At 49.0% G+C, this 26,493-nt stretch overlaps 2 protein-coding genes across 3 annotated transcripts; both read right to left on the bottom strand.

Moving 5' to 3' along the window:
- Window positions 1-1,069: 1,069 nt before the first annotated feature.
- On the bottom strand, window positions 1,070-4,251 carry Prr13 (proline rich 13). Of its 2 annotated transcripts, none has more exons than XM_075960777.1 (4): window positions 4,111-4,251; window positions 3,252-3,290; window positions 2,684-3,036; window positions 1,070-1,632 (listed from the first exon to the last, which is right to left on the bottom strand). In XM_075960777.1, exons 2-4 carry the CDS (start codon window positions 3,268-3,270, stop codon window positions 1,585-1,587), a joined length of 420 nt encoding a protein of 139 aa, XP_075816892.1. In that variant the 5' UTR covers window positions 3,271-3,290; window positions 4,111-4,251; the 3' UTR covers window positions 1,070-1,584. The 2 variants fall into 2 exon arrangements, with proteins under 2 accessions (XP_075816892.1, XP_075816893.1); XM_075960778.1 differs by lacking the exon at window positions 4,111-4,251 and adding an exon at window positions 3,800-3,855.
- A 4,202-nt stretch (window positions 4,252-8,453) lies between these two features.
- On the bottom strand, window positions 8,454-15,939 carry Amhr2 (anti-Mullerian hormone receptor type 2). Its single transcript, XM_075963593.1, is given in 12 exon segments — window positions 8,454-8,671; window positions 8,673-8,815; window positions 10,029-10,165; window positions 10,294-10,441; window positions 10,659-10,831; window positions 10,940-11,054; window positions 14,016-14,246; window positions 14,366-14,484; window positions 14,638-14,709; window positions 14,944-15,135; window positions 15,336-15,518; window positions 15,777-15,939. Coding segments are annotated over 12 exon segments (1,662 nt in total). The 5' UTR covers window positions 15,826-15,939; the 3' UTR covers window positions 8,454-8,571.
- Between the last annotated feature and the right edge of the window lie 10,554 nt (window positions 15,940-26,493).

Here is a 26,493-nt window from a genome sequence, read left to right as displayed (position 1 = left end):
TCTGGGCCACACCTTCTGGACAGATACAGGACATGGAAGAAGGAAGCTCTCTCTTTGACTGCTTGCTCTCTGACAAGTCCATTCTTCGCAGGCATTACAGCCTTCTTCTTTGGGATTCTGTTGTATACTGAAGACCATTCAGCTTCCTGGGTTGAACAACTCTAGATTCTTGGGATCTTCTGTTGGTAGACAGCAATTGTTGGATATAGACTAGCTGGACCAAAACTGATAAGCCAATTCTAATAACTGCTATAAGATCATATATATCTTTTTCTGTAAATTCTGTTCCTCTAGTATCAGGATATCCTATGCCCCCTTCTGGCCACCACAAGAACTGCATGCACATAATGCACACACATAACATGAAAACCAAACACATTAAAATAAATTTTGAGTTTTTTTTTTTTTTGAGACAGGGTTTCTCTGTAGCTTTGGAGCCTTCCTGGAACTTGCTCTGTAGAGTAGACCAGGCTGGCCTTGAACTCGCAGAGATCTCCGCCTGTCTCTGCCTCCTAACCACCACCACCTGGCTAACTTTTTAAGTATCTTATTCAGTAGATTAAAGGCAGAGCCACAGATTGCTCCCTAAAGTTTATAAAGAACCAGAGACTGACGACGTCTATGATAGTCTGGGCCGTCGCCTTTAATCCCAGCACTCAGGAGGCAGAGGCAGGCGGATCTACAGAGTGAGTTCCCAAACAGCGAGGGCTACACAGAGAAACCCTGTCTCAAAAACAAACAAACAAACAAACAAGAAAAGATTAGCATAGTGTCCTCCTCACTGAGGCGCTGGCCTCGCTGGCCTCACTCGGTTGGTGGAAGCGCCTGCCCAGCAGGCACAGACTGAGTGCAAGCCCAGAAACAGGGTGCGTGGCTCAGCTAGTGACCCTAGCACTCGGAAGGTGAAACAGGAGGACCAGTACAAAAAGTAACCTACGACTACATAGTGGAGCCTGGGTGGTGTGAGACTCTCAGAGGAAGAAAAAAAAAGGGACACACTTTAAAGGGTAGGACCAAGAGTAACCAAAGGAGCCTGGGGTGTTGAGCCCAGTCAAGGTGATGGCACAGGTGAGCAGAGCCAGGAGAGTAGCTTTTATTTGGACTGAGAACCATCTGAGATAACATTTAACTAAGGAACAGACTAGGTTCTAAAAGAGCTCTCCAGGGAAGGGGACTCCGGTCCCCAGCAGCTTTGCAGTGCCCGCTGCAGTCAGCAGGCCTGCCGTTCCATCCCCTCGTGTGCCAACATCACAAAAATACAGGTTCCCATCATAAATTTTCACAGACCCCAGTCACAAGCATAAAAGAAAGTAAAAAGGATCACGTGGTGCAGATTTAAAACTGTCTTCACCATCCTGGAAAGACAGGTTCCCCCGCTGACCTCGCCAAGTAGAATGATGGCAAGAGGGCAAAGGCAGCTTCGCCAGCCCATAGTCGTCTTCTTCCCCTTCTCCCTAGACAGCCAGGACCGACAGCAGGGGAAGCCACAGGCAGGTGTGGGGCAGGGAGCACAAGATGACAGCTGAAGCTCGATGGGAGAACAGAGCTGCTGAGACTCGAGGGGAGGAGGGTCCAGCCCTGCATTCAGTCAGAGTCGCTGCTGGAAGAGGAGGAGGAGGAAGAGGAGGAGTGCTGCAAGGGGAGAGGACACGGTGTCAGATCCAGGGCCGGTCACTCCAGGGCCAGTCTGTGATGCCCCACCCTTTCGCCCAAGTATCCAGGAGGCAGGAGTCTCATCCCATCCTGTCCCATAACCAACACAGGAATAGATCAAATTGTCCTCATCTGCCGCACAGAACTAAACGTTGCCTACTAATTGGGTTTCTCCACACCTAGGTGAGGGCAGGAATACTGACTAAATCAGCGTAGCACAGCTCTAGAAAAGAGCCGCTACCTTATAACCCCTATAGATTATCTGCAAGGATGGGCAATCACAAACTAGAATCTACACACCTAAGAGAGGGTAGAAACGGCAGCTGTGGGGTTATGCTGTACCTCTAGGCCCGACCAGGCAGGAAGGTGGGAGAGACAGAGAGCTGAAGGGCCCGTACAGACAAACTTCCACCTACCCTAGAACATTCTAGAGCATTTCCAGGGTCTCTCCTTCACTCCCCACATCTCTACCAAAGACCTAGGATCAGGAACTAAAGCCCCAATCCACAAAGCAAGCATTGTGCATAAAATCTAACTGAAGCTTGGAGACCGAGGTCTGCCCTCTCCTTCCCAATTCCTCAAGGAAACTCCCTAAGTAATAATTAGTATCCCTGTGAAAGGAAGATTAAAATCCTCTTTTACCCTAGGTTTTAAAAGTTGGAGGCTGGGCCACAGAAGGAATACTTAACACCCTGGAATGCGGAAGGAGATAAAGGAAACCATGGAAGTAAGGCCGTGTTTACCCTTCTGATAATTAATATCTGTGGTTTCGCTTTGTCAAAGACAGAGTCAAGTGACAATGACACAGCCTCAGTGGGTGTGTCCGACCCCAAAGGGATGGAGGGGGGGGTCTTACACTGCTTCACTTTTCAGAAGTAAGAGAGACCTGATGCCTCGATATTACTAAATTCCTCTCAGGAGGATTCCTTTACATAAAGGAAAAGTCATCTTCCATGCCCACAGGTCACAAGCCCCCCCCTGCCCCCGCAGCCCCGCTCACCGTCCCCAGCCAGACCCAGAGGACACCGACCTTTCCGTGCTTGTGTTTCTTATGCATCTTTTTATGAGCTTTCTTCATTTTCTTCTTCATCTTCTTATCTATCACTATTCCTGGGCCGACCATGCCAGGAGCCAGAGGGTTCACAGGGCACATGCCAGGACCAGGTGGAGGGTACGAGGGAGGGCAGGGGCCCGGGGGTGGGTGTCCTGGATATCCTGGCTGTGGTACAGTAGGGCAAGAAGGTTGGCACGGAGGGAAAGCTGGGTTTCCCTGGGGAACTCCAGGAGGACAGGGGCCAGGAGGAAAGGCAGGATTGACATGTGGTGGACAGGCAGGATTGGGACCTCCTGGGCACACCACTTGGGGTGGATATGAATTAGGCCCTGGAAAAAGAACCAGAAAATAAAGATTAGAACTATCCAGAACCTCTGTCAACAAAAATCAAATTTTACTGCTTTTCTTAACACTTAGGAGAAGGAAAACTTGGCAGCAGTGGTCCAAGACTTCGATTTTGCTTAGGGAAGGGGGAAGTTGTAGATACAGAGCCTGCCTGTTCCATTGCAAAATGGGCTGGGTAAGACAGCCCCCAGATACTTACCAGCATTAGGGTTCCACATGTCCAGATGTTAGCTCCAGCCTGGGAAGGGAAAAGAGGCAAAAACTGAAAGTCCCGAAGGGGAAAAGGATTTTCTAGAGTCTGAGCCCCACCCTCCAGCCTCCACCTTACAGAGGCTCTGACTAACAGAACCACTATGGCGGAGGTGCACACGCCTTTAGTTCCAGCACTTAGCAGGGTCAGGTGGATGTCTGTGAGTTCGAGGCCAGCCTGGTCTACAGAGCGAGTTCCAGGACTGGCTCCATAGCTACTGGGAAACCCTGTCTTGAAAGAAAAAAGGAGGAAAAAAGGAAGGAAAAAAAAAAAGGACAATCCAGGACAATCAGGGCTACCCAGAGAAACTCAGCCTTGAAAAATCAAATTGGATAGATAGATAGATAAATAGAAAGAAAGAAAGAAAGAAAGAAAGAAAGAAAGAAAGAAAGAAAGAAAGAAAGAAAATCCTTCCTCTTTCCAGCGCCCCAGTAGCCTTCTCTAGCCCAGGGTCAAAACCTTAGAAATTCTATTCCCAGTGTCTCTCCCGCTTTCACTACCTTAAGCCACACCTCGAGACGCCTAACTGTCTCCGGCACTCATTTCCCTCTTTCTGGAAAGGGTCTTTAACCACCCTCTTAAGCTCCAGAAGCCCCAGGACACTCTGAGAACCCTTGGCAGGGAGCTTAGAAAAGGACCCCGCCCTGGAGCAACAAGGGGAAGGAAGCTCCAGATCCTCAATCTTAGATAAGGACACACACACCAAGAAAAGGCAAACGGAGTTCCTAGTTCCCAGACACAAACAGACCCTTAGCTCCAGTTAAGAGGAAAGAAGGGAATTAGGGAGGCCAGATGCCCTGTCACCTACCGAAGACAGAAGACGGAAGACCGCCGGACTTACTGCCTTTCCAGTCTGAGTTCAGACTTCCTGGTCACCCCTATTCATTCTATGCTTCTGCACCGCCCCTGTGACCTGGTTATAGGGTCACTCGGCATGATGATTGGAGAACTGACTTGTCAATCGCTGTGGTCCAGCTAAACTAGGAGGAACCGGTAGCTCTAGCCGCGAGGCGGAGCCTTTTGGCTTGCGTGCGTGAGGGATTGCAGACGCTGAGAAGTTCAGCAGAAAGGCTCCTTAGGGCGGAGACGCGAGCAAAGACCCTGAGCCACCAAACTGTCTTTGGGTTACTGATTTATTTTTTAAAAATTTAAATTTATTTTTCATACGTATGAGTGTTTTGCCTGAATATATGTACGTGTACCAAGTGTCTGCTTGATGACGGCGGAGGTCAGAAGAGGTCATCAGATCCCCTGGAACTGGAATTGCTGTTGTGAGCTGTGTGTGGATACTGGGAACCCAACTGCACTCAGGAGTTAGGCACGAGAAGCAAGTGCTCTTAACTGTTGAGTCATCTCTCCAGTCATTGGTTGCGGTTATAGACCAGTGAGTAGATTAGGTGTTGTTTAAAAAGAAGAAAAAAGGTGCAAAGCTAGCTTAGTAGCGCTTGCCTGTAACCTTGGAAAGTGGAGGAGAATCGTAATTCAGGGCCAGAGGTAGCAGCTTCTGGTGGAGTTTGAGGCCACCTCAGAGCGGTGGTGGCGCGCACCTTTACTCCCAGAGCTCCAGAGGCAGAAGCAGGCGGATCTCTGTGAGTTCGAGAGCTTGGTCTACAAATCAAGTTCTAAGATAGCTTAGACCTACACAAAGACACTCAAGGGCAGGGGAGAGCAGGGGAGGGGCGAGGAGGGGAAGAGGTGCAGGGTGCTGCCGGGGGCTCAGTCGCAAGTCTCAACACTGCCGTCCTGGGAAAAGCAAAGACACACTCTTGAAGATTTCCCAGCCTCTCACAAAACTCCCCTGCTTGTCATTTCATTGCTCTGTCCTCTGTGCGGTTGTTTGGAACTTGCTCTGTAGACCATGTTTTGGTTTTTCTTTTCTCTTTCTTTTAAAGAATTGTTTATTTATTATGTACACAGTGTTCGTCCTGCATGTATGCCTGCAGACCAGAAGAGGGCACCAGATCTCATTATAAATGGCTGCGAGCCACCATGTGGTTGCTGGGAATTGAACTCAGGATCTCAGGAAGAGCAGCTGGTACTATTAAACTCTCAGCCATCTCTTCATCCCCCTGATTATTATTATTTTGGTTTTTTGATGCAGGGTTTTTCTGTGTAACAGCCCTAGCTGTCCTAGAATTCATTCTGTAGACCAGGCTGGCCTTGAACTCACAGAGATCCACCTGCCTCTGCCTCCCGAGTGCTGGGATTAAAGGCGTGCACCAACGAGTCCAGCAGTGTGTGGGTGTTTTGCCTGCACGAGTGTCTGTGCACCATGTGCAGGCAGTGCCTTCAGAAGTCAAAAAGGGGCGTCAGATTCTCCTGGGACAGAAGTTGTAAGCTGCCATGTGGGTGCTGGGAATTAAACCTAGGTCTTCTGGAAGGGCAGCTGTTGCTCTTAACTACTGAGCCCTCTTTCCAGCCACATAAACACTTTCAATGGCTGGAACCCTTTCATCATTATTTTAAAACGATGCGACTTTATACACATTCTGACCTTTTCCAGTCTCTAGTTTCCTCTTATGTACGGGAGGCAAGAGAACTGTCACAGAAAACACAAGCAGGCTGAGCAGTCGCATAGTACGACAAGATATTGTTTGCGGAAGGGGGGCTGGGTTTTGGGGACAGGGTTTCTCTGTAGCTTTGGAGTCTGTCCTAGAACTTGAGCTGTAGACCAAGCTGGCCTCGAACTCACAGAGATCTGCCTGTCTCTGCCTCCCAAGTGCTGAATTAAAGGTGTGCGCCACCACCATCCAGCTTGGTATAACCAGATTTTAAAGGTTATTCTGAAAGGGACTGGCAAGATGACCTACAGGTAAAGGCGCATACTGCCAAGTCAGACAATCTCAGTTCCACACCCAGAGCCCACAGGACAGGAGAGAACAGACTCCTGGAAACTGTCCTCTGACATGCACAACTCTGTGCTCTAGAAGTTGAGAGGATAAGGCACGAGGATCTCAAATTGAGGTTGACCTGGACTACTGAACTACACAGCAATCCAGGCTATGACAGACTTTGTTTCTTAATAAAAAATAATAAACAAACAAAGTAGTGTTTTGCTTAGGAAAGGAATAAGCATAAAATAAAGGGATTTATCAAATTATCATCAAAAAGAAGGAGAAGAAAATAGAGAAAAAGAAAAAAAGTAGGTATGGTGGCCCAAACCTGTAATCCCAGCACTTTGGTGGAGAAGGCTGAAGGCTCAGGAGTTACATGGGAAGTTTGAGACCACCCTGGGCTATGTGAGATTCTGTGTATAAAACGACTACATCTGGAATTAACTAAAACCCAAAAATTGATACATCTATGAGGGATTTTTTGCTTGATTTGAAGTAGGTAGATCCAGGTCTAATCCAAATCTCGAGGTTAGAAGTCTCACCTTGAATCTGTGCCAGCCACACCTGATGGAAACAGTGAGGGTGGAGGAAACGAAAGCTCTCGCTCTTTGCCAGTTTGCCCTCGCCTTGCTTGCAATGCAAGTACATTCCTTCACTGGCTTGAGAACCCCATTCTCCCAGATTCCAGCGGAGACGTCCCACCCCGTAGACTGAGCAACTGCTACATTCTCGGACTTTCTGTTCACAGCCAGCCATCGATGGACTGCAGCAATATTCTCTCTCTATATATATATATATAGATAGATACATAGATAGATAGATAGATAGATAGATAGATAGATAGATAGATAGATAGATAGATAGATAGATAGATAGATATCCTATAAGTTCTACTATGCTAGAGAGCCTTGAGTAATAATACTTTAGGGTAAAAGGACATTTTACTCTTTTATTTTATTTTTTATTTTTGGAGACAGGGTCTCTCTTTGTAGCCCTGGCTGTCCTGGAACTCACTCTGTAGACCAGGCCGGCCTCAAACTCACAGAGATCCTCCTGCATCTACATTCTGAGTGCTGGAATTAAAGGCGTGCGACACCATCACCTGATGGAAATTTTACTCTTAATGCAATGAATCCGGAGGAAAACAAGTACATTTCAAAAGAAGCGCTTTTGAAATTATATGGAATGCTTCACAAATGTGTGTGAGGCCAGACGAAGGCATTAGGTACCCTGGAACTGGAATTAAACCTCCTAATAGAAGAAGTGCTGGGAACTAAATCCTGGTAATTGAGCCATCTCTCTCCAGTCTCTGACTTTGAACCTTTGATCCTCCTGCTTATGACTCCCAGTGAGCACCCGCCTCCACTTTCCCCGTGCTGGGAGTGTGAGCACACTAGGGATAGCACCCAGGGCTTTGCATATGCTCTGTTGACACTTGACAGTGCGCTAAATCTCCATCTCCACCCCTACACGTTTGCTGTAACTCACCTGCAGACTCCTCCTTACAGCCCTGAAATGTCTCAGTGCTCCCGACGCTCCTGGGAAACTCCTGCCTAGGCTTCAGTGCCAGCGTCCTGTGCTTCACGGTGCCCCCGACCATGAGAGCACCCTCAGGGCAATGACTTCATTGGAATAACTCCTCTTCCCCCAGTACCCAGCAGGTGATGCCACCATTTAAAAATTAATCCTGGTGGTCTCAGAGAGCTGGCTTAGAGGTTAAAATGCATTTACTCCAGTTCACTCCTCAGCACCCATGTCATGTGACTCATGACTCCTGCTCTAGGAATACCCAATTTCTTTGCCCTCTCCAGGCCCTGTGCCCATGTGTACACACCACAGACACACACATACACATAATTAATACAAATAAAATCTTTAAAAATAAGTGTTGCTGCCTGGCATGGTGGCATACAACTTTAATCCTGCACTTGAGAAAGGCAGGGATCTCTGTAAATCTACAAAGTGAGCTCCAGGCCAGCCAGAGTTCCATAGTGAGACTTTGTCTAATACATACATACATACATACATACATACATACATACATGCTAGAGCCTCAGACCTGTAATCCCAATCCTTAAAACACTGAGGTTAAGGGCATAGTTGCAAGTTTGAGACTAGCCTGTGGTGTAGGAGGTCCTTCTGTTTGTGTGTTGCTTTCATTGGTTAATGGATAAAGAATTGGCCTAGTTGATAGGATGGAACTTAGGTAGGTGGAGAAAACAGAACTGAACGCTGGGAGGAAGAAGGGCAGAATCAGAGAAGCCATGGATCTTCTGCCTGAGATGGATGCAAGCCCAAGGCCAACAGTGGAAAATCTTTACTCTTTCCTGAGCACATGTACCCCATGGGCTAAAAACCCACAGAGAATGACAGCAACAGGTGTGTGGTTGCCGCACGTATGTTAGCTGTATTAAGCGTTCATACAAACTGCTCACTTACACACGAACACTAGTACTGACAGTCTGAGGACTCCTGGAGCCAGGGCCTTGCTGAACACTGAGGTGGCAGGAAGCCTGCTGAGGCCTGCAGGGGAGAGGGGCAGAGGCCGGTGCTGAAGGAAGAAGCCACCTGCGGGTAAGCCAGGGCTGCCAGGCGCTGCTGCACACACTCGGCCGTCAGCCGTGCTTCCGGGTCTGCGTCCCAGCAGTCTTCTAGGAGCTCCCTCAGCCCCTCGGGGTCCTGGAGGAAGAGACTAGATCAGGCCTGGCCCAGAGTGGACATTGCAGTGCTCACTTCTCCCACGGCTCAACCCCACCCCACCAACCATGACCCCACAGTCCGCAGAGCCCTGCTGACCCCACTGACCCTGACCCCACAGTCCGCAGAGCCCTGCTGATCCCACTGACCCTGACCCCACAATCCGCAGAGCCCTGCTGACCCCACCAATCCTGACCCCACAGTCCGCAGAGCCCTGCTGACCCCACCAATCCTGACCCCACACTCCGCTGACCCCACCGACCCTGACTCCACACTCCGCAGAGCCCTGCTGACCCCACCGACCCTGACCCCACACTCCACTGACCCCACCGACCCTGTCCCCACACTCTGCTGATCCCACTGACCCTGACCCCACACTCTGCTTGTGGAGCACCCTCAGTCCCATCCCCTAAAGTCCAGGCCCATGAGGTTTGTCCCCTGTGACAGATTCCCTGAATATCAATCAAAGGGTCGACTTTTTCCTCTGAGGATAATTCAGGCTGACAACTTAGATGCTGATGGAAAATTACTCTCCTTCCTCTAACCAGTGTGTCCTGCAGACAAAGCTTGCCTTCCATGAGCTAACCCAACAGACATTTGTATGGTAGAGATTTCATGCAGGACAGTGTGCAAAAGAGTATCTTTCAGGAAATATCTGGGAAGGACTCTGCACCTTCCCTGTCAGGCAACTCTTCTAATCTTGTCACACCTAGAACCCGGCCACACTTAGAGCCCGGTCAAGCGGAGAACCCGGCCACACCTAGAACCCGGCCACACCTAGAACCTGGTCACACCTAGAACGAGACCCATCGTGCCTAGAACCCTGTTCTACCCAGAACTAGCTTTAATTGGTCCACAGCAGAAATACAGCTGTATAGTACAAAACGACAGGGCACTGGATTGAATTTGGGGGCCCACAGTACTGAAAGAGACACTGTCACAGGGGCAGAGCTCCGAGAGGGAGAAAGGCCGGAGAGGACTTCCTAGAGGAGGACACTGAAGGAGAGCTAACGAACGGAGTCAGGGGGTGGCAATATAAAAGGCTCCACGGGAGGGTGTATGGCCCAGGTGGGTGGAACCAGTTGTGTGAGACGTAGAGAAGACAAGGCAAACCGAGGGCAAATACAGCAGAGAAGCCCCTGAAATGCATAGCCAGCCCCCTCCGAGTCCCATCTGCGGAGCCTGTGCTTCTTACTGTGGTGGGGCAGCTCCAGGTAGACGGGATGCGGGGGCGCCGCCTCTCCTCTACTGCCAAGGCCCAGAGCTCACAGGCACTGGGATTGCTGCCCAGTTCTGCCTCATAGGCCAGTTGAAAAGGTGGTGGTCTGCGGTCTGGGAAAGCATAGGCATTATGTTCACCCACCATGGTTAGGGGCTCCCAGGTAGAAAAACTAGGGGAGGCCATAGCCTTATACAGTCGGGCTAGGAGGTAGGAGGGACACCGGGGGTGCAGACTTTACCAGGCCTCAGATCAGAACAGCGGCTCAGGATCTCCCACAAGAGCAGAGCCAGGGAGTAAATATCTGCTCTCTGAAGGGCTGTGCCCCAGTCCTGTAGGTCGAGAGTCCTGTCCAAGAGCTCTGGAGCCATGTACCTCTGGGTGCCAGCCTGGAGAAGATGTAAGGACCAGAATCACCTCCACAGAAACCTGCACTGCAGCGCTGGTCCAGATGTAAGGGCCAGAATCACCTCCACGGAAACCTGCCCTGCAGCGCTGGTCCACGGCCTGACCGCTAAGCAAAACTACAGCGTTGCCACAGCAATGATTATATGCTCATCAGCACCACCATCATCCCAAGCCTCACACTTATTAAAAAACACTCACCTCCAAAATGACAGCTGGGCCTCCGGGTTGAGTAGGGGCTGAGGCAGGGGGCCGGGCAAGGCCAGGGAGCACCAAAGCAAGGCCCAAGTCGCCAATGGCACATGACCTATCTTCCCGAACGAGCACATTCTGGCTGCTCAAGTCTCGGTGGGCAATACCTGGTTTATATTGACCTGTGGAGAAATCCAAGGTTTAAGAAACACAGGTCATCTGGTTTTCCTGAGAAGACAGAACTGGACACAGTGATGTGGCTCCTGCCTCCCTGCTGCCGGCTCACTTACCATCCTGCCAGCGCTCCTCATGGAGAAATGCCAGGCCCTCAGCCAGGGACAGAGCCATCCTCAAGGAACTTCCCCAGTCACTGGTGTACTGAGTCAAGTAGTGGCACAGGGAACCCTGGAGAAAAGCAGAGGGAAGAGCCCGGCACGTGGATAGGGAAGATCATCCTAGGGTCAGACCCCGCACACACACCAGCCTACACCTCCCCAGCAGACAGAGACGCCCTGGCAGAACCAGGTCAAGACACCACAGACAATCAAGGCCTAAGAAAATGCATCAGTCAAAGTGACAGGAAAAAAATAGTAATTATAGTTGGCTGTTTACTGCATGCCTGCCATCCCAGCACTGGGGAAACGGAAGGAGGCGGCTCAGGAACAGGCAGGCCAGGGCCAGGGTGGGTTACAGTAGACCTTGCCTGAAAGTGCACGCACATACACACACGCACACACACACACATACACACACGCACACACACACAAGCATGCACTCACTCACGCATACACATACAAATAAAAAATAATAATTTTTGCCGGGCGGTGGTGGCGCACGCCTTTAATCCCAGCACTTGGGAGGCAGAGGCAGGCAGATCTCTGTGAGTTCGAGACCAGCCTGGTCTACAAGAGCTAGTTCCAGGACAGGCTCCAAAACCACAGAGAAACCCTGTCTTGAAAATAAATAATAATAATAATAATAATAATTTTAGCTAGATATGGTAGCATATGCTTGTAATCTCAGCACTCAGCCTCAGCAGGAAGTGGGGGAGGGGGAGGTGTGGGGAAGGAAGTAGTGGTACTGAGTGTTTACTGTGATGCGAGCCCTCCAAACAGGGTTTCCTGTAGTCCTCATGTGGACTGCAGTGTGACGGGGTTCTGATCACCCTGATTTCCCCTCTCGTGTGTGGGTACCCACACACGGTACATGTGGGGGCAGAAGACAGCATGCTCTAGTTGGTCCTCTCCCTTCACCACATGGGTTCCAGGGACTGAACCAGGTCTGCAGGTTCCATGGAAGCACCTTTACCTACTGAACCATCTTGCTGGACCTTTTACCTTCTTTCCTTCCGTGCCCCACCCCCAGTGTTTTAGGGAGGGCCTCACTATGTATGTCTGTAACCTGGGCTGACATGGGAGTCATTAGGGTATGGCTGCCATCAAGCTAGCCATGATCCTCCTGCGTGCCAGCAGTGTAGGCAAGAGCTACCACACCTGATCAGAGGTCAAGCGATGAACAGGAGTGGAGTTTGCATCCAAGCAGTGTGACTCAAGAGTCACTATCACATGCTGACTCAGAGGATTCAGGACAAAGGTAGTCCAGGCCGTCCTGGCCTAGAGGATTAGGCCTGCATAGACATGGGTGGGTAGAGCTAATGGAGGAACAACTGGGACCAAGCCACTCGTTACATGGTGAGCACCTTTGGGTGTGCCGGCAACTTTGCCCAGGCAGCACTGTGACTCAGGAAGAGGTGATCATGATGTAAGGGGAGAAGACAGTAAGTGCCACAATATAACAATAAACCGGATGCCATGGCTGTAAAGCCATCATGACTGCAGGCAGACGACACTGCCTGGCTCATCCTTTCTTTTCATTAAAAAAAGTCTAAGGGACTGGAGCAACGGCTCAGCAGTTACACTGCCTGCCCTTCCAGAGGATTGGAGTTGAGTCTCCAGCACCCACACAGCAGCTCATCTGAAACTCCAGCACTGCTCTCTCTCCCAGCTTTCACAGGCACCAGGCACACACATGGGTAAAACAACTATAATGTTGTATTGTTATTGTTGTTATAGGAAGGGGTAGTCTTTGCATGTGTGGAGGGCAGAGGACAAGGTCCCCAAGGCTTGCACAACAAGAATCTTTACAGCTGAGCCATCCCCTCCCCTCATGTCAAATCTTATTATTCTTTCTTTCTTTTAAATATTTATTTATAATGTATGCAGCATTCTGCCTACCAGAAGAGGACACCAGATCTCACTATGGAATGCTGGGAATGGAACTCAGAACCTCTTGAAGAGCAGCCAGTGCTCTTCTTTCCAGTCCTCTTTTTGTTTTCTTAAGACAGGGTTTCTTTTTTTTTCTTTTTTTCTTTTTATTTATTATGTATACAATATTCTGTCTGTGTGTATGCCTGCAGGCCAGAAGAGGACACCAAACCTCATTACAGATGGTTGTGAGCCACCATGTGGTTGCTGGGAATTGAGCTCAGGACCTTGGGAAGAGCAGGCAGTGCTCTTAACCTCTGAGCCATCTCTCCAGCCCAGAGACAGGGTTTCTTTGTGTAGCCCTGGCTGTCCTGGATCTTGCTCTGTAAACCAGGATGGCCTCGAAGTGCCTCTGCCTCCCAAGTGCTGAGATTAAAAGCGTGTGCCACCACCACCTGGCTTATTATTATTTCTTTGTGGTATCCAATGCCCTTTCTGTTTGCTTCTAACACACTCGACACTTCTTTCTGTGTTTACCCATTCCTACGACCTGTTCCTTAGTCTATAAAGTCTGTACAATTAGGGGCCAGGTGTGCTTTTTGAGCATCTAGCAGCGTTTGCCTTATTGTTTATAACACTGGTTAAAGGAACAGATGACGGCATTAGACAGCTATGCCTGGATATGTATTTAACAACGACTCAGTGCTCACTGGACGGTGGTGGTGCACACCTTTAATCCCAGGAGGTAGGGGAGCAAGCAGATCTCTATAAATGTGAGGCTAGCCTGCTGTACAGAACAAGTTGCAGGACAGCCAGAGACACAGAGAAACTGTCTCAAAAAGCCAAACAAGGAAAACAGTTGTTCTTTTTTGTTTTTCTTTTTTTTTTTTTTTTTTGGATTTTCGAGACAGGGTTTCTTTGTGGCTTTGGAGCCTGTCCTGGAACTAGCTCTGTAGACCTCACAGAGATCACAGAGATCCGCCTTCCTCTGCCTCCCGAGTGCTGGGACTAAAGGCGTGCGCCACCACCGCCCAACTGAAAACAGTTGTTCTAAGGAGAGTGTGAAGCTGGCGAGCAGGCATGGGTGAGGAACTACGTAGCAGGTCACTTCCATGAGCACACACAGGCACGGTGCACATGGCGGACATTTCAGGGTGCTCACCTTAGGATACAGTTCCAGAACCAGCAAAGGCACAGATGGCAGAGGGCCAGGGCCCCCCTGGCCAGCCGTGATAAAGCGCACGATGTGGTCGTGTTGTAGGCCCGGCAGCTGGTACACAGCTCGCTCAGCTCGGAACTGGGCCACAGCCCTTGGGGGAAAGGCCTTGATGGCTACCATCTCACCCTGAAGCCTCCCGGCCCAGACGACTGCGTGCCCTCCTTCTTGGATCACCTGGTGGAAGCACTGCACTGAGTGTGGACCTCTGAGATAACATCAGAGCCAAGTTACCTTCCCCCACCCCCAGCAGAACCTCCAGGAGTACCAGGGGCCCCACTCCTGCCCAGAAGCACCTGGGAGAAGCACAACTCAGCCAGCTCGGGCAGTTCCTCACAGTCCCCAGAGTCTCTGCCTGCGCCGGGCTCGGGGTCTGACCCACCGTGCTCTCCGCAGGTCTTTCGTTGTAGCAGGGCTGAAGCAGAAAAGAGCCTTAGGGTAGGATGCACAGGATGGGGGCAGCCAAGTGGGCTATGTGGGAAGAGAGCTTCATACAAGGAAATGTGGGGCTACAGAGATCCAGAACCGGGGGTTCAGCAGAGCCGCGAGGGGTGGGAGAGATTAGTACCCAGGATGACGCTACACATCAGCAGCGCGAGGAACATCCCCAGCAGCAGCAGTGCCATCCAGACGGGCCCACCTGGACAGCAAGGGAAGAGGACACAGCACTGAACCTCTCTCTTCTGCTTTCCAAACCACCCCCACGCGGGTCACAAGTCCCCTTATCTCCCAGTCACCAGGGCAACCAACTTCCCAAGGCCAGGAGGAGGGAATCTTTGGGTGGGGGTGGGCTGAGAGCTGCCCTGGTTCTCTTCTTGTCTTGACTTATGCTCCTGCCCCCTCTGGGCTCTAGTACCCTGGGAAAGGCAGCTACCTGAGGTAGACTGGGGATCCTGGGGGCCAGGAGCCCCTGGGTCCCCTGAAGGAGGCAGATGGCTGTAATTGGCATTACAGAAGTCAGTTCCACAGGAGCATGTGAAGAGAGTAGAGCCCAAGCGGGGGTGGGCTCGGGGGATTGGGTCACAGTGCAGGGACTCACAGCCTGGCTCATCACTGTCTCGACATCCTAACGGGATGGGATTAGGGGAAGGAGAAAAGGGAGTGAGAATACAATGAGACTTGGGGGCAGAGAACAAATCCCTTCTCCATCAAAGGCACCCCTTCCATCTGACATGCTTTTTCCTTCTACACAGTCCACTGCTCCCTCAACCCGGACGTGCGTCTCCCCTACCTAGCTCTCACCGACCGTATATTTTTGCCATTCACCTTGCATCTCCACGTGTGCCTGGCCATGAGTCAGATTCCAGATGCCAAAGCAGCAATGACTGTAGAGGCAGCGGATACTCTTGGGGGTCCCTGGTCTTGCATCTAGCACTTCCCCCAGTGTCTTTGTGCTTCCCCTTACTCCAGGAGCCTCAAAGAACACACAGGTCCTCCTGCTTGGGGACACTGAAGTCCAAGGTGAAGAAAGGGGAGTCAAGAAGGGAGTAAAGTCAGGGACAAACAGCAGCCAAAGGGATAAACAAAAGAGGACCCCAGGACCAGTATGGCAGAGGCCTGATCCCCACCATGGGAACAGGTGGCTCTGCCCTCGTCTTCACTCATACAGCCCACTCATCTCTTCTTCCAAATGGGTAGCTCTGCTTCCACTACACCTTCCCCCTTCTCAGGTGGTGGGAAGACCCTGCCCTATCAGTAGACACTTACCTTGTGCAACTGCAGGAAGCAGAGTCCAAAGCCCCAGTGTCCCCAGCATCCTGCTAAAGGATGGCAGCCAGACAGAATAAGCCAGCACAGCTAACCCAGCCAAGGCTTTCTACAGATACAGGGCACTGTAGGGCTTCCAAACCCTCAATCCCCAACTCCGCCCCCCTTGTCCTATCCCAGTCTCCGTGGGGGAGAAGACTGCTGTGGGGGAGAAAACAGGGAGAGAAAGGGAGGAGCAGAGAACCAATCTCATATCCTTTCTTCAACCACCTCCTCTTTTCTCTGCAGAGTGGGAGGAAGGGACCTTGGCTGCCTGGCTGAGAACCCTGTGATAACTAACTTTGAAATCTCTACCCTTTGCTGACCTTGGAAAAAGGTGCTGGACCTTCAGCCTTTCTCAGACAGATATCAAATGTTTAGAGTCACTTGGCTCTGCCCAAAATCCTTCCTGACCCATTATTGAGAGCTCAGATCTGCCGTATTCTGAACAGAGGAAGACTCTGCAGCTCACACTACAGTGGATCTCATTTTCCCAACTGGAGAGTCAGAAAGGAAGCCGGGCAGTGGTGACACACTCAGCACTCAGGAGGCAGAGGCAGGCGGATCTCTGTGTGTTTGAGGCCAGCCTGGTCTACAAGAGCTAGTTCCAGGACAGGCTCCAAAAGCTACAGAGAAACCCTGTCTCATAAAGCAAACAAACAAAAAATCCCCAAACAAAAGAATCAGGAAAAATATAAAAATTTTCAGTTTTTTTGTGTTTGCTTTTTTCTTTAAATCACAGGCAGGGCACATGCCTTTAATCCCAGCACTCGGGAGGCAGAGGTTGACACAGAGAAACTCTGTCTCTGAAAACAAAAAAACATAAAAAAATCACATCGTGGGGGTGTGAGATGGCACAGCGGGCACAGCGGGCACATCGTGGGGTGTGAGATGGCACAGCGGGCACATCATAGGGTTGTGAGACGGCACAGCGGGCACATCATAGGGTTGTGAGATGGCACAGCGGGCACATCGTGGGGTGTGTGAGATGGCACAGCGGGCACATCATAGGGTTGTGAGACAGCACAGCGGGCACATCGTGGGGTTGTGAGACGGCACAGCGGGCACATTATAGGGTTGTGAGATGGCACAGCGGGCACATCGTGGGGTGTGAGATGGCACAGCGGGCACATCGTGGGGTGTGAGATGGCACAGCGGGCACATCGTGGGGTGTGAGATGGCACAGCGGGCACATCATAGGGTTGTGAGACAGCACAGCGGGCACATCGTGGGGTGTGAGATGGCACAGCGGGCACATCATAGGGTTGTGAGACGGCACAGCGGGCACATCGTGGGGTTGTGAGATGGCACAGCGGGCACATCGTGGGGTGTGAGATGGCACAGCGGGCACATCATAGGGTTGTGAGACGGCACAGCGGGCACATCGTGGGGTTGTGAGATGGCACAGCGGGCACATCGTGGGGTGTGAGATGGCACAGCGGGCACATCGTGGGGTGTGAGATGGCACAGCGGGCACATCATAGGGTTGTGAGATGGCACAGCGGGCACATCGTGGGGTGTGTGAGACGGCACAGCGGGCACATCATAGGGTTGTGAGACAGCACAGCGGGCACATCGTGGGGTGTGAGATGGCACAGCGGGCACATCATAGGGTTGTGAGACGGCACAGCGGGCACATCGTGGGGTTGTGAGATGGCACAGCGGGCACATCGTGGGGTGTGAGATGGCACAGCGGGCACATCGTGGGGTGTGAGATGGCACAGCGGGCACATCGTGGGGTGTGAGATGGCACAGCGGGCACATCATAGGGGTGTGAGATGGCACAGCGGGCACATCGTGGGGTGTGAGATGGCACAGTGTTCAAAAGTACTTCCCACTCTAGCAGGAGACATGAGTTTGGTTCCCGTGCCCAGAGCTGCACCTCTAGTTCCAGAAGACCTGACACCCTCTTCTGTCCTCCATGGACACCAGCCCATGGAGGTGGTGCATGTGGTACACAGACATACATGCAGCCCAAACACCCAGGTAGATAAAATAAGAGAATTGCTCTAACTGCTGAGCCAACACCACAGCCACCCGAAATAAAGCTTTAAATTGGAAAATGGTACCCAGGCAGTGGTGGCACACACCTTTAATCCCAGAACCTGGGAGGCAGAGTCAGGTGGTTCTATGAGTCTGAGGCCAGTCTGATCTACATAGTTCCAGGATAGCCAGAGATCCTGTCTCAGAAGAAGAAGGAAGAGGAGGAGGAAGAGAAAGAAATTGTTAGAATGGTAATTTTGTTGTATATTTTGCCATAATGAAAAGAGAAAACAGCTAACACAGCAGCAGGCAGTTGCCTATATACACAGTACAAATCACACACATGCACACACTCCCAAGGAGTCAAACACTAAGGAAATTACCATCATTGAGAAAATATTTAAAAATATTTATTGATTTATTACGTATACAATATTCTCTCTGTGTGTATGCCTGAAGGCCTGAAGAGGGCACCAGACCTCATCACAGATGGTTGTGAGCCACCATGTGGTTGCTGGGAATTGAACTCAGGACCTTTGGAAGAGCAGGCAATGCTCTTAACCTCTGAGCCATCTCTACAGCCCCAAGAAAATAATTTTTATTGAGCATCTACTATATTGTAGAAACAGCCAGAGCTGTTTCAAATTGTCTAATTTTTTCTTGAGATATTATTATCTCTACTTTATAGATAAGAAAATCCAGGATAAAAAAAAAAAGAAAATCCAGGATAGAGCCAGGCAGTAGTAGCACACGTTTTTAATCCCAGTACTTGGGAGGCAGAGGCAGGCAGATCTCTGTGAGTTCGAGGCCAACCTGCTCTACAAGAGCTAGTTCCAGGACAGGATCCAAAGCTACCAAGAAACCCTGTCAAAAAATAAAAATAAAAAACAGAAAGAAAGAAAGAGAGAGACAGACAGAGAGAGAGAGAGAGAGAGAGAGAGAGAGAGAGAGAGAGAGAGAGAGAGAGAGAAAAGAAAATTCAGGATAAATGAGCTGTCTGTGGTCACTCTGATGTAAAGAAAATAAAACGTAAAGCAGAGCTGAGATTTGAACCTAGGTATGCATGACTCCAAAGCATGGGCTTTGTTCTCTGTATTATACAATGTTGCCTTAAAACAAATCCAAACTTCAGGAACTGAAGAAATGTTTCCATTTTGGGCATGATGGCACACACTTTGGTCCCAGCACTCAGGATGCAGAGGCAGGTGAATCTCTGTGAGTTCAAGGTCAGCCTGGTCTACCTGGCAAGTTCCAGGACAACCATGGCTATGTAGACTATGTATCAAAAATAAATATTTACAGTGTTTACAATATTTCTTTACTTTTTTAAAAAAGTATTTATCCAAAGCTACAAAGAAACCCAGTCTTGAAAAACCAAAATAAAAAAAAAAACCACGGGGGGAGGGGGAGAGGAGTGGAAGGAGGGGGAGAGAAATGGGAGGCGGGGAGGAGGCAGAAATTTTTCTTTTCTTTTTTTAATATTTATTTATTTATTATGCATACAATATTCTGTCTGTATGTATGCCTGCAGGCCAGAAGAGGGCACCAGACCTCATCACAGATGGTTGTGAACCACCATGTGGTTGCTGGGAATTGAACTCAGGACCTTTGGAAGAGCAGGCAATGCTCTTAACCCCTGAGCCATCTCTCCAGCCCCGAGAAATTTTTTCAACAAAAAAAATAAATAAATAAAAACCACTATTTATTATAGTGTTCTGCCTGCATGTATACCTGTAGACCAGAAGAGGATACCATATCTCATTATAAATGGTTGTAAGCCACCAGGTGGTTGCTGGGAATTGAACTCAGGACCCTCGGTAGAGCAAGCAGTGCTCTTAACTGGGAACCATCGCTCCAGCTCCCTGTTTACCATATTTCGATATCTGAATTTGGATTGCTGAAAAGTGTGTACAAGCATTTGTCAACAGGCTACAACTGTGAAAGGAGCCTACAATTCAAAATCTCACCACCAGAGGTCAGCAGACATAGGAGAAACTGGTCCCTGTAAAGAGGGACTGTCCTAAACTGTAGTACCCTAAAATATAAAGTGAGGTCATAGGGTGTGTAGAGGCCATGTCCGTGTAAACGAAGAGGTCTGTGGCTTGTGTTGCAATAGAGACAGCAACGCAATCTCATTCTCCCAAGAGCAGGAAACCAGGCCTAGGTAATCATTTCATTTCCACACCTGTGAGCAGCTGGCTCCCCTGACCCCCTAGCTTCTATCCCTGCGGAAACCCTTGCTCAGTCAGAATGGCCGATCTTAGATCAGAGGTTGAAGGTACCGGCTCGCATGAGAGAAGGCCATAGCTGTGAGACAGCAGCCGGAGAAAAGACAGGACTAGAGACAGATTCAGACCCTTCCGGAATTCTGGAAGTCTGCAGGCTGAGCTCGGAAGGAGCAATGCTGTGTTTAGTTCTGACGTCTTTTGTCTGGAGTCTCTGGAGACCCTTTTCTCCGGAGTGGGAGCAGGGAGGGATGCAGCAGAACGGCCATCTACTCAGCCGAAACTTGGGGTCACTACTTCTTTTGAAGACAGAAACAATCCGGAAGTAAAAGATGGCGGCTCATTCCTGCAGTCCCAGCATTTGGGAGATGGAGGCAGGAAGACTGCTGCAATTCCGAGGCCATCTTGGGCTCCAGTCAATTCCAAGCCGCCGTGGATTAGAGTGAGACACACGGGAGGGCCGGAGAGACAGAACCTGATGTCTGAGACAGAATCCCAAGCACTGACTGTAAACAGTGTCTGTGCGGGTGTGAACACGTGTAACCCAGGTTTATCCAGTAACGGTGCTTACTGCTTTTACGGGGGACCCAGCTCATAACTCTAGCTATAGCTCCAAAGGAGCCAACACCTCCTTCTAACCGCCTCAGACACCTGCGTTCATATGCACATGCGCACACACACATATATATGTAAATGTGTGTGTGTGTGAAGTGTCTGGGCTGCTGACACTGGCCTGTAATCTCAGTTACCTGACTGAGGCAGGAGGATTACAACTTCATGGTCTGCTGGGATACAGTGGGAGTTCAAGGCTGGCCTAGGCAATTTAGAAGGAAAAAAAAGCCAGGTACAGTGGCGCACACCTTTAATCCCAGCACTCAGGAGGCAGGAGCAGGCCTGTGTTCGAGGTCAGAGTTCCAGGACAGACTCCAAAGCTACAGAGAAACCGTCTCCAACTCAAAAACCGAGAGAGAAAACAAAGGATTATGTCCCCTTTATCTATAAAACACTTAGATAAAATTGTCCAGCATAGAGGCTTCCAGGTCAAAAAAAAAAAAAGACTGAAGATGTTGAAGCATGAGTTTAAATCTGAAGCAGATGTGTACACCTGTAATCCCAGCACTGGAAAAGCTCTACTCCCTCAAGCAGAATCAGCAAGTTCCCTGGCCCTGCAAAGCTGAACTGCAAAGCTTCTGGGGCACTGGGAGACCCTTTTATTTATTTTGGTTTTTCAAGACAGGATTTGTTTATTTATTATGTACACAACATCCTGTCTACATGTATGCCCACACGCCAGAAGAGGGCACCAGACCCCATTACAGATGGTTGTGAGCCACCATGTGGTTGCTGGGAATTGAACTCAGGATCTTTGGAAGAACAGGCAATGCTCTTAACCATTGAGCCATCTCTCCAGCCAGAAGCCAGTGTTTTTAACCGCTGAGCTATCTCTCCAGCTTTGAGAGATCCTTTCTTACGGGAATAAGACAGAGTGTGAAAGAACCAGACACCCAATGTCTTCCTCTGTTCTCCACGTGCATGGGATGCACACACCCCCCACACACATAGATATTTGGGAGTCATCAATATGTATGAAAATAACTAGTGAGCAGTCGGGTATGGCGGCACATGCCATTGGTCCCAGGATTTGGGAGGCACAAAGCAGTAATGGTGTGTGTATCTATGTGTGTTTGGGGTGGGGGACACTACAGTGGATAAGACTTGTTTGAGAAAGATGTAAAGGGCCTAAGATGGTACACAAATGGTTAAGTGTCAAAGGAAGTAATCTCTCTGCAGCAGACACAGAGTGTATTAGTGTCACTTTATATGACCAGTGTTGATTCTTCAACATGATACAGACGGGGGGGGGGGGGATTGAGAGGAGAGAGAGACAAGGGGAATCAGCGTAGGCCAGGCTGTGATCTAACAAAGGCTCACTTCTCTGCTTCCTGAGCGCTGAGATTACAAGTGTGAGTCACCACACTTGTATTTAGTCTTTACACCTATGTGTGTTGTATACACACATGTGAAAGTCAGGGTCTGGTTCTCTCCTCCCACCATTTTGGATCCCAGGTTTCAAACCTCATCATGCTTAGGGGGAAAGTATCTGTTGAGCCATCTAGCACCCCCACCCCGTTTTTTTGTTTGTTTTTTGAGACATAGTTTCTCTGTAGCTTTGGGGCCTATCCTGAAACTAGCTCTTGTAGACCAGGCTGGCATTGAACTCAGAGAGATTCACCTGCGTCTGCCTCCCAAGTGATGGGATTAAAGGTGTGCGCCACCACTACCGCCACCCTCCCTTTTTTAAGCCATTACTTTTTTTTTTAAGATTTATTATGTATAGTGTTCTGCCTGCATGAACGCCTGCAGGTCGTAAGAGGGCACCAGATATCATTATAGAAGGTTGTGAGCCACCATGTGGTTGCTGGGACCTCTGAAAGAGCAGCCAGTGCCCTTAACTACTGAGTCATCTCTCTAGCACTCATCAATTAATTTTTTCCCAGCCCAACCAGTTTCTCCCCCAACATCCCCCCCTCCCAACCTCATCCATTCCCTCTCCCTTCCCTTCAGAAAAGTTCAGGCCTTGTGTATACCAGTCAGCCATGGCACATCAAGTTGCAGCAAGACTAGGCATCTCCTCTCCTGTAAGGTTGGATGGGGCAACCCAGCAGGAGGAAGGGGTCCTAAGAGCAGGCAACAGTCTGCCAGGAGTCCCACAAGACCAAGCCACACAACCGCAACACATGTGGTGCAGATGGCCCAGGTCAGTCCCATGCAAATTCTCTGGCTGGTGGTTCAGCCTCTGAACCCCAATGAGACTGGGTCTCTTGACTTTTGTTATCCCACAGTGTCCTTGGCTCCTCCTAGCCAGACCCTTTTTACATATTAAGATTTTACTTCTTAAAATTATTTAGAGACAGCCTCATTATATAGCCTTAGGCATCCTTTTATTTTTTTTAACTGTTTGTTAATGCATTCTATTCATGTGTTTTATTTGTGGAGGTCAGAGAAAAGCTTGTAGGGAGTCAGTTCTCTCCTTCAACCACAGGGGTCCCAGGGTCCCACTGAGCCATCACACTGACCCAGCAGCTTCACAATCTGTGTTAAGAATGCTTAAGATGCAGCAGTCACCACTCAGAAGCACTGGGCCCAACCAGGGGGCTGACAACCCTGAAAACTTTTGAAAGAACAAAGCGGTCTGTGGGATAAATAGAGAAAAATGGCTGCAAATCGCTTCCACTAATTTTGGGAATGACAATAATTATATTAGCAACCTGAAAAGGAAGCAGCTTTTTTTCAGAACAGGGTGGGGGATAGGGAGACTGAGAACTTGCATAGAAGCTAGGGAGGGAACCAGAGGGAGGCTGAAGATGAAAGGAGGAGATCACATCAAAACAAAGAACAAAGAGCAGCCAGATGAGAGTAAAACAGGGTGTTCTTCAAACAGAAAAGTTTTTCTTTCCTAGGAAGATGGGATGGGGCAAACTGGTGGGAAAACACACGTGATGAGGTGAGGGACAGTTTGAAGAAATTCCCGCTTCCATTTTCTCCATGAAGTACAAAGCTGAAAATGAGGTCAGGAAGGGAGAAAAAGCAACTGACAGCATCTGTCTCACATGCCCCACTTCAGAGGCCTTGGAAAGGCTGTCTCAGTTAGCATTTTGCCTTAGCTTTAGTACCAGATAAATAACAGGCTCAAAAACCATCTATTGAATGAATAGACGATACTACTCTGAGCTTGGTTTCAGGATGTTAAATACACATCTGGGCAGGCAGTAGTGGTGCATGTCTTTAATCCCAGCACTCGGAGGAAGAGGCAGGTGGATCTCTGTAAATTTGAGGTCTGCAGAGGGAGCTCGAGGACAGTCAGGGCTACACAGAGAAACTCTGTCTCGAAACTCCTTAAAAACAAAACAAACAAAAAAACCTCTGGCAGGGCATGGAGGCACTCACCTTTAATCATAGTACTGGGGAGGCAGATCTCTGAGCGTTGTTGATACCAGCCTAGTTTACATAAAACTTCAGACTAGACAGAGTTACATAGTATGACCCTGCCTCAAAAATAAGAAAGTAAAAAGTAAGTAAATAAATAAATAGGGCACACAACTGAGGAGATGGCTTGGTCAGTAAAATGCTCACCACAACAGCATGAGCCAAGTTAAAATGGATGTGTGGCATGTGTTTGTAATCCCAAAACTAGAGAGGCAGAGGCAGAGGCAGGGACGGTACATGGAGCTCCATCACCAACTAGGCTTGCAGAGCTGTTGAGATCCAGCAATCCTATCTCCCAAAGTAAGCATGGATGTGTACCCTGTAATCTCTGCACACAGGATAGGGATCATGCATACCCACAGGGGTGAACTTCCTTCCAATAAAGCCAAATGTTAAAATGTTCTATTTTAATGGCTACAAGAGGCAGGCAATCAAATGACTGAGTACTGATAAAGCAGACAGGTACAAGAAGACAGATCATTAGAATGCTGTTAACTATAGCACAAACAGCTGACCAAAGATTTCCTGGAGAAAATAAAAAGGAATAAAAATGAAAGAGGAAATAAAAGCCACTGTTGGAATACTAGGGAGACAGCACCTATTTAGAAGGACCCACAGTCCGTATTTACTGTTAGATACAGGCTAGGATAAGTAAATGTAAAATTATGGTAGGCTGCAGCCAGCCAGGAATTAAGAACAATACTCACTATGGTATATTTATCCACCCCTCCACACACAATTAAACAAATAGATCTATTAACATTTTTTTTTTTTAATTTTTGGTTTTGTTTTTCAAGACAAGGATTCTCTTTATAGCCCCGGCTGTCCTGAAACTCACTTTGAAGACCATGCTGACCTCAACTCAAGAGATCCGCCTGACTCTGCCTCCCAAGTGCTGGGATTAAAGGCGTGCGTCACCACTGAGCATTTAGTCGGCAAGTATGTACAAGTACATCTCTAAACAAGGTGGAAGAGGACATTCAAGGTTGTCCTGACCTCCACCTGCACTGACACACGCACACCTGAATTCACGTGCAGTTGTTTAGATGGATTTTTTTAGTACATACCTGTAATGAGAACTTGGAAATCAGAGGCAGGATTGCCTTGAGTTTAAGGTCAACCTGGGCTTAAAAAAGAGGGGGAAAAAATCAGAAAAATGAGGAAGGGGGAATAGGTTATATAGAAATCCTTTGCAGGGCTGGTGAGATGGCTCAGTCGTTAAGAGCATTGCCTGCTCCTCCAAAGGTCCTGAGTTCAATTCCCAGCAACCACATGGTGGCTCACAACCATCTGTAATGAGATCTGGTGCCCTCTTCTGGCCTGCAGACATATATGCAGACAGAATATTGTATACTTAATAAAATAAATAAATATTTAAAAAAAAAAGAAATCCTTTGCAACTTTTCTATAAATCTACAGATACACTATTACAAAATAAGCAGCTTATTTAAAAGGCAGATAAAGATGTATCTCAGTTGGTAGTATGCTTTTCTAGTATGCACAGGATCATAAGTACATGCTTGTAAACCTTGCACTAAGAAGTGGAAGCAAGTCAGGCGGTGGTGGCGCACGCCTTTAACCCCAGCACTTGGGAGGCAGAGGCAGGTGGATCTCTGAGTTTTGAGGCCAGCCTGGTCTCTAATAGCTAGTTCTAGGACAGGACCCAAATCTACAGAAAAACCCCATCTCAGAAAACAAAAATAAATAAAAATAAAACATGGGGTGTAGTGGGAGGAGCTGGAGGGATGACTCAGCAGTTAAGAGCACTGGCTAGAGGACCCAGGTTGATTTCTCAGCACATACATGGCAACTCACAACCATCTGTAACTCCAGTTCCAGGGATATAGAACACCCCCTGGCCTCCATGAGCACTGCACACATGTAGTGCACAGGCATATATGCTTAAAGGCAGACACAACACCCAAACACATAAAAAGGAATCTTAAATCCCAACAGTTCGGCAGTGACCAGCAGAAGGCAGGTGGATCTCTACCCCTTAGAGGACAGCCAAGGCTACATAGACCTACTCTGTTTGAAAACACAAAAGGGTGGTGGTGATGAAGATAACGCTTGTGCTGAAAGTCTGCTGCCAGTTTAATCATCTCAGTTTGAACCCGGACACAACATGGTGGAAGCACCAGCTCCTACAAGCTGTTCTCTGACCTCCAAAAGCATTATGGCAAACATGTGGCCTACCAAACACAAACTACAGAAACTGGGCTACCCCTATTCTTCATGGTCTTTCAGTCATCTTTTCAGGGGTGCTGGGGAACAAACTCAAAGCACTATGAATAGTATGAAAGTGTGTTATCACTGAGTTATGAAACCCAACTGTTGGTGTCAATCCCCCTCACCCCATTTTTGGATATTTTTGAGACAGACTACGACCTGGTCTGGAACTCCCTAAATAGACCAATCTGGCCTCTCACATTCACACTATCCCAACCTTTTCAGCCTCCCCAGTGCTGGAATTATAGGCATGA

Source organism: Microtus pennsylvanicus, chromosome 2 (genome assembly GCF_037038515.1).
Source record: "Microtus pennsylvanicus isolate mMicPen1 chromosome 2, mMicPen1.hap1, whole genome shotgun sequence".
Classification (NCBI taxonomy): Eukaryota; Metazoa; Chordata; class Mammalia; order Rodentia; family Cricetidae; genus Microtus; species Microtus pennsylvanicus.
Note: the sequence above shows the minus strand (reverse complement) of the source record. Positions and strands in the feature narration are given on the sequence as shown.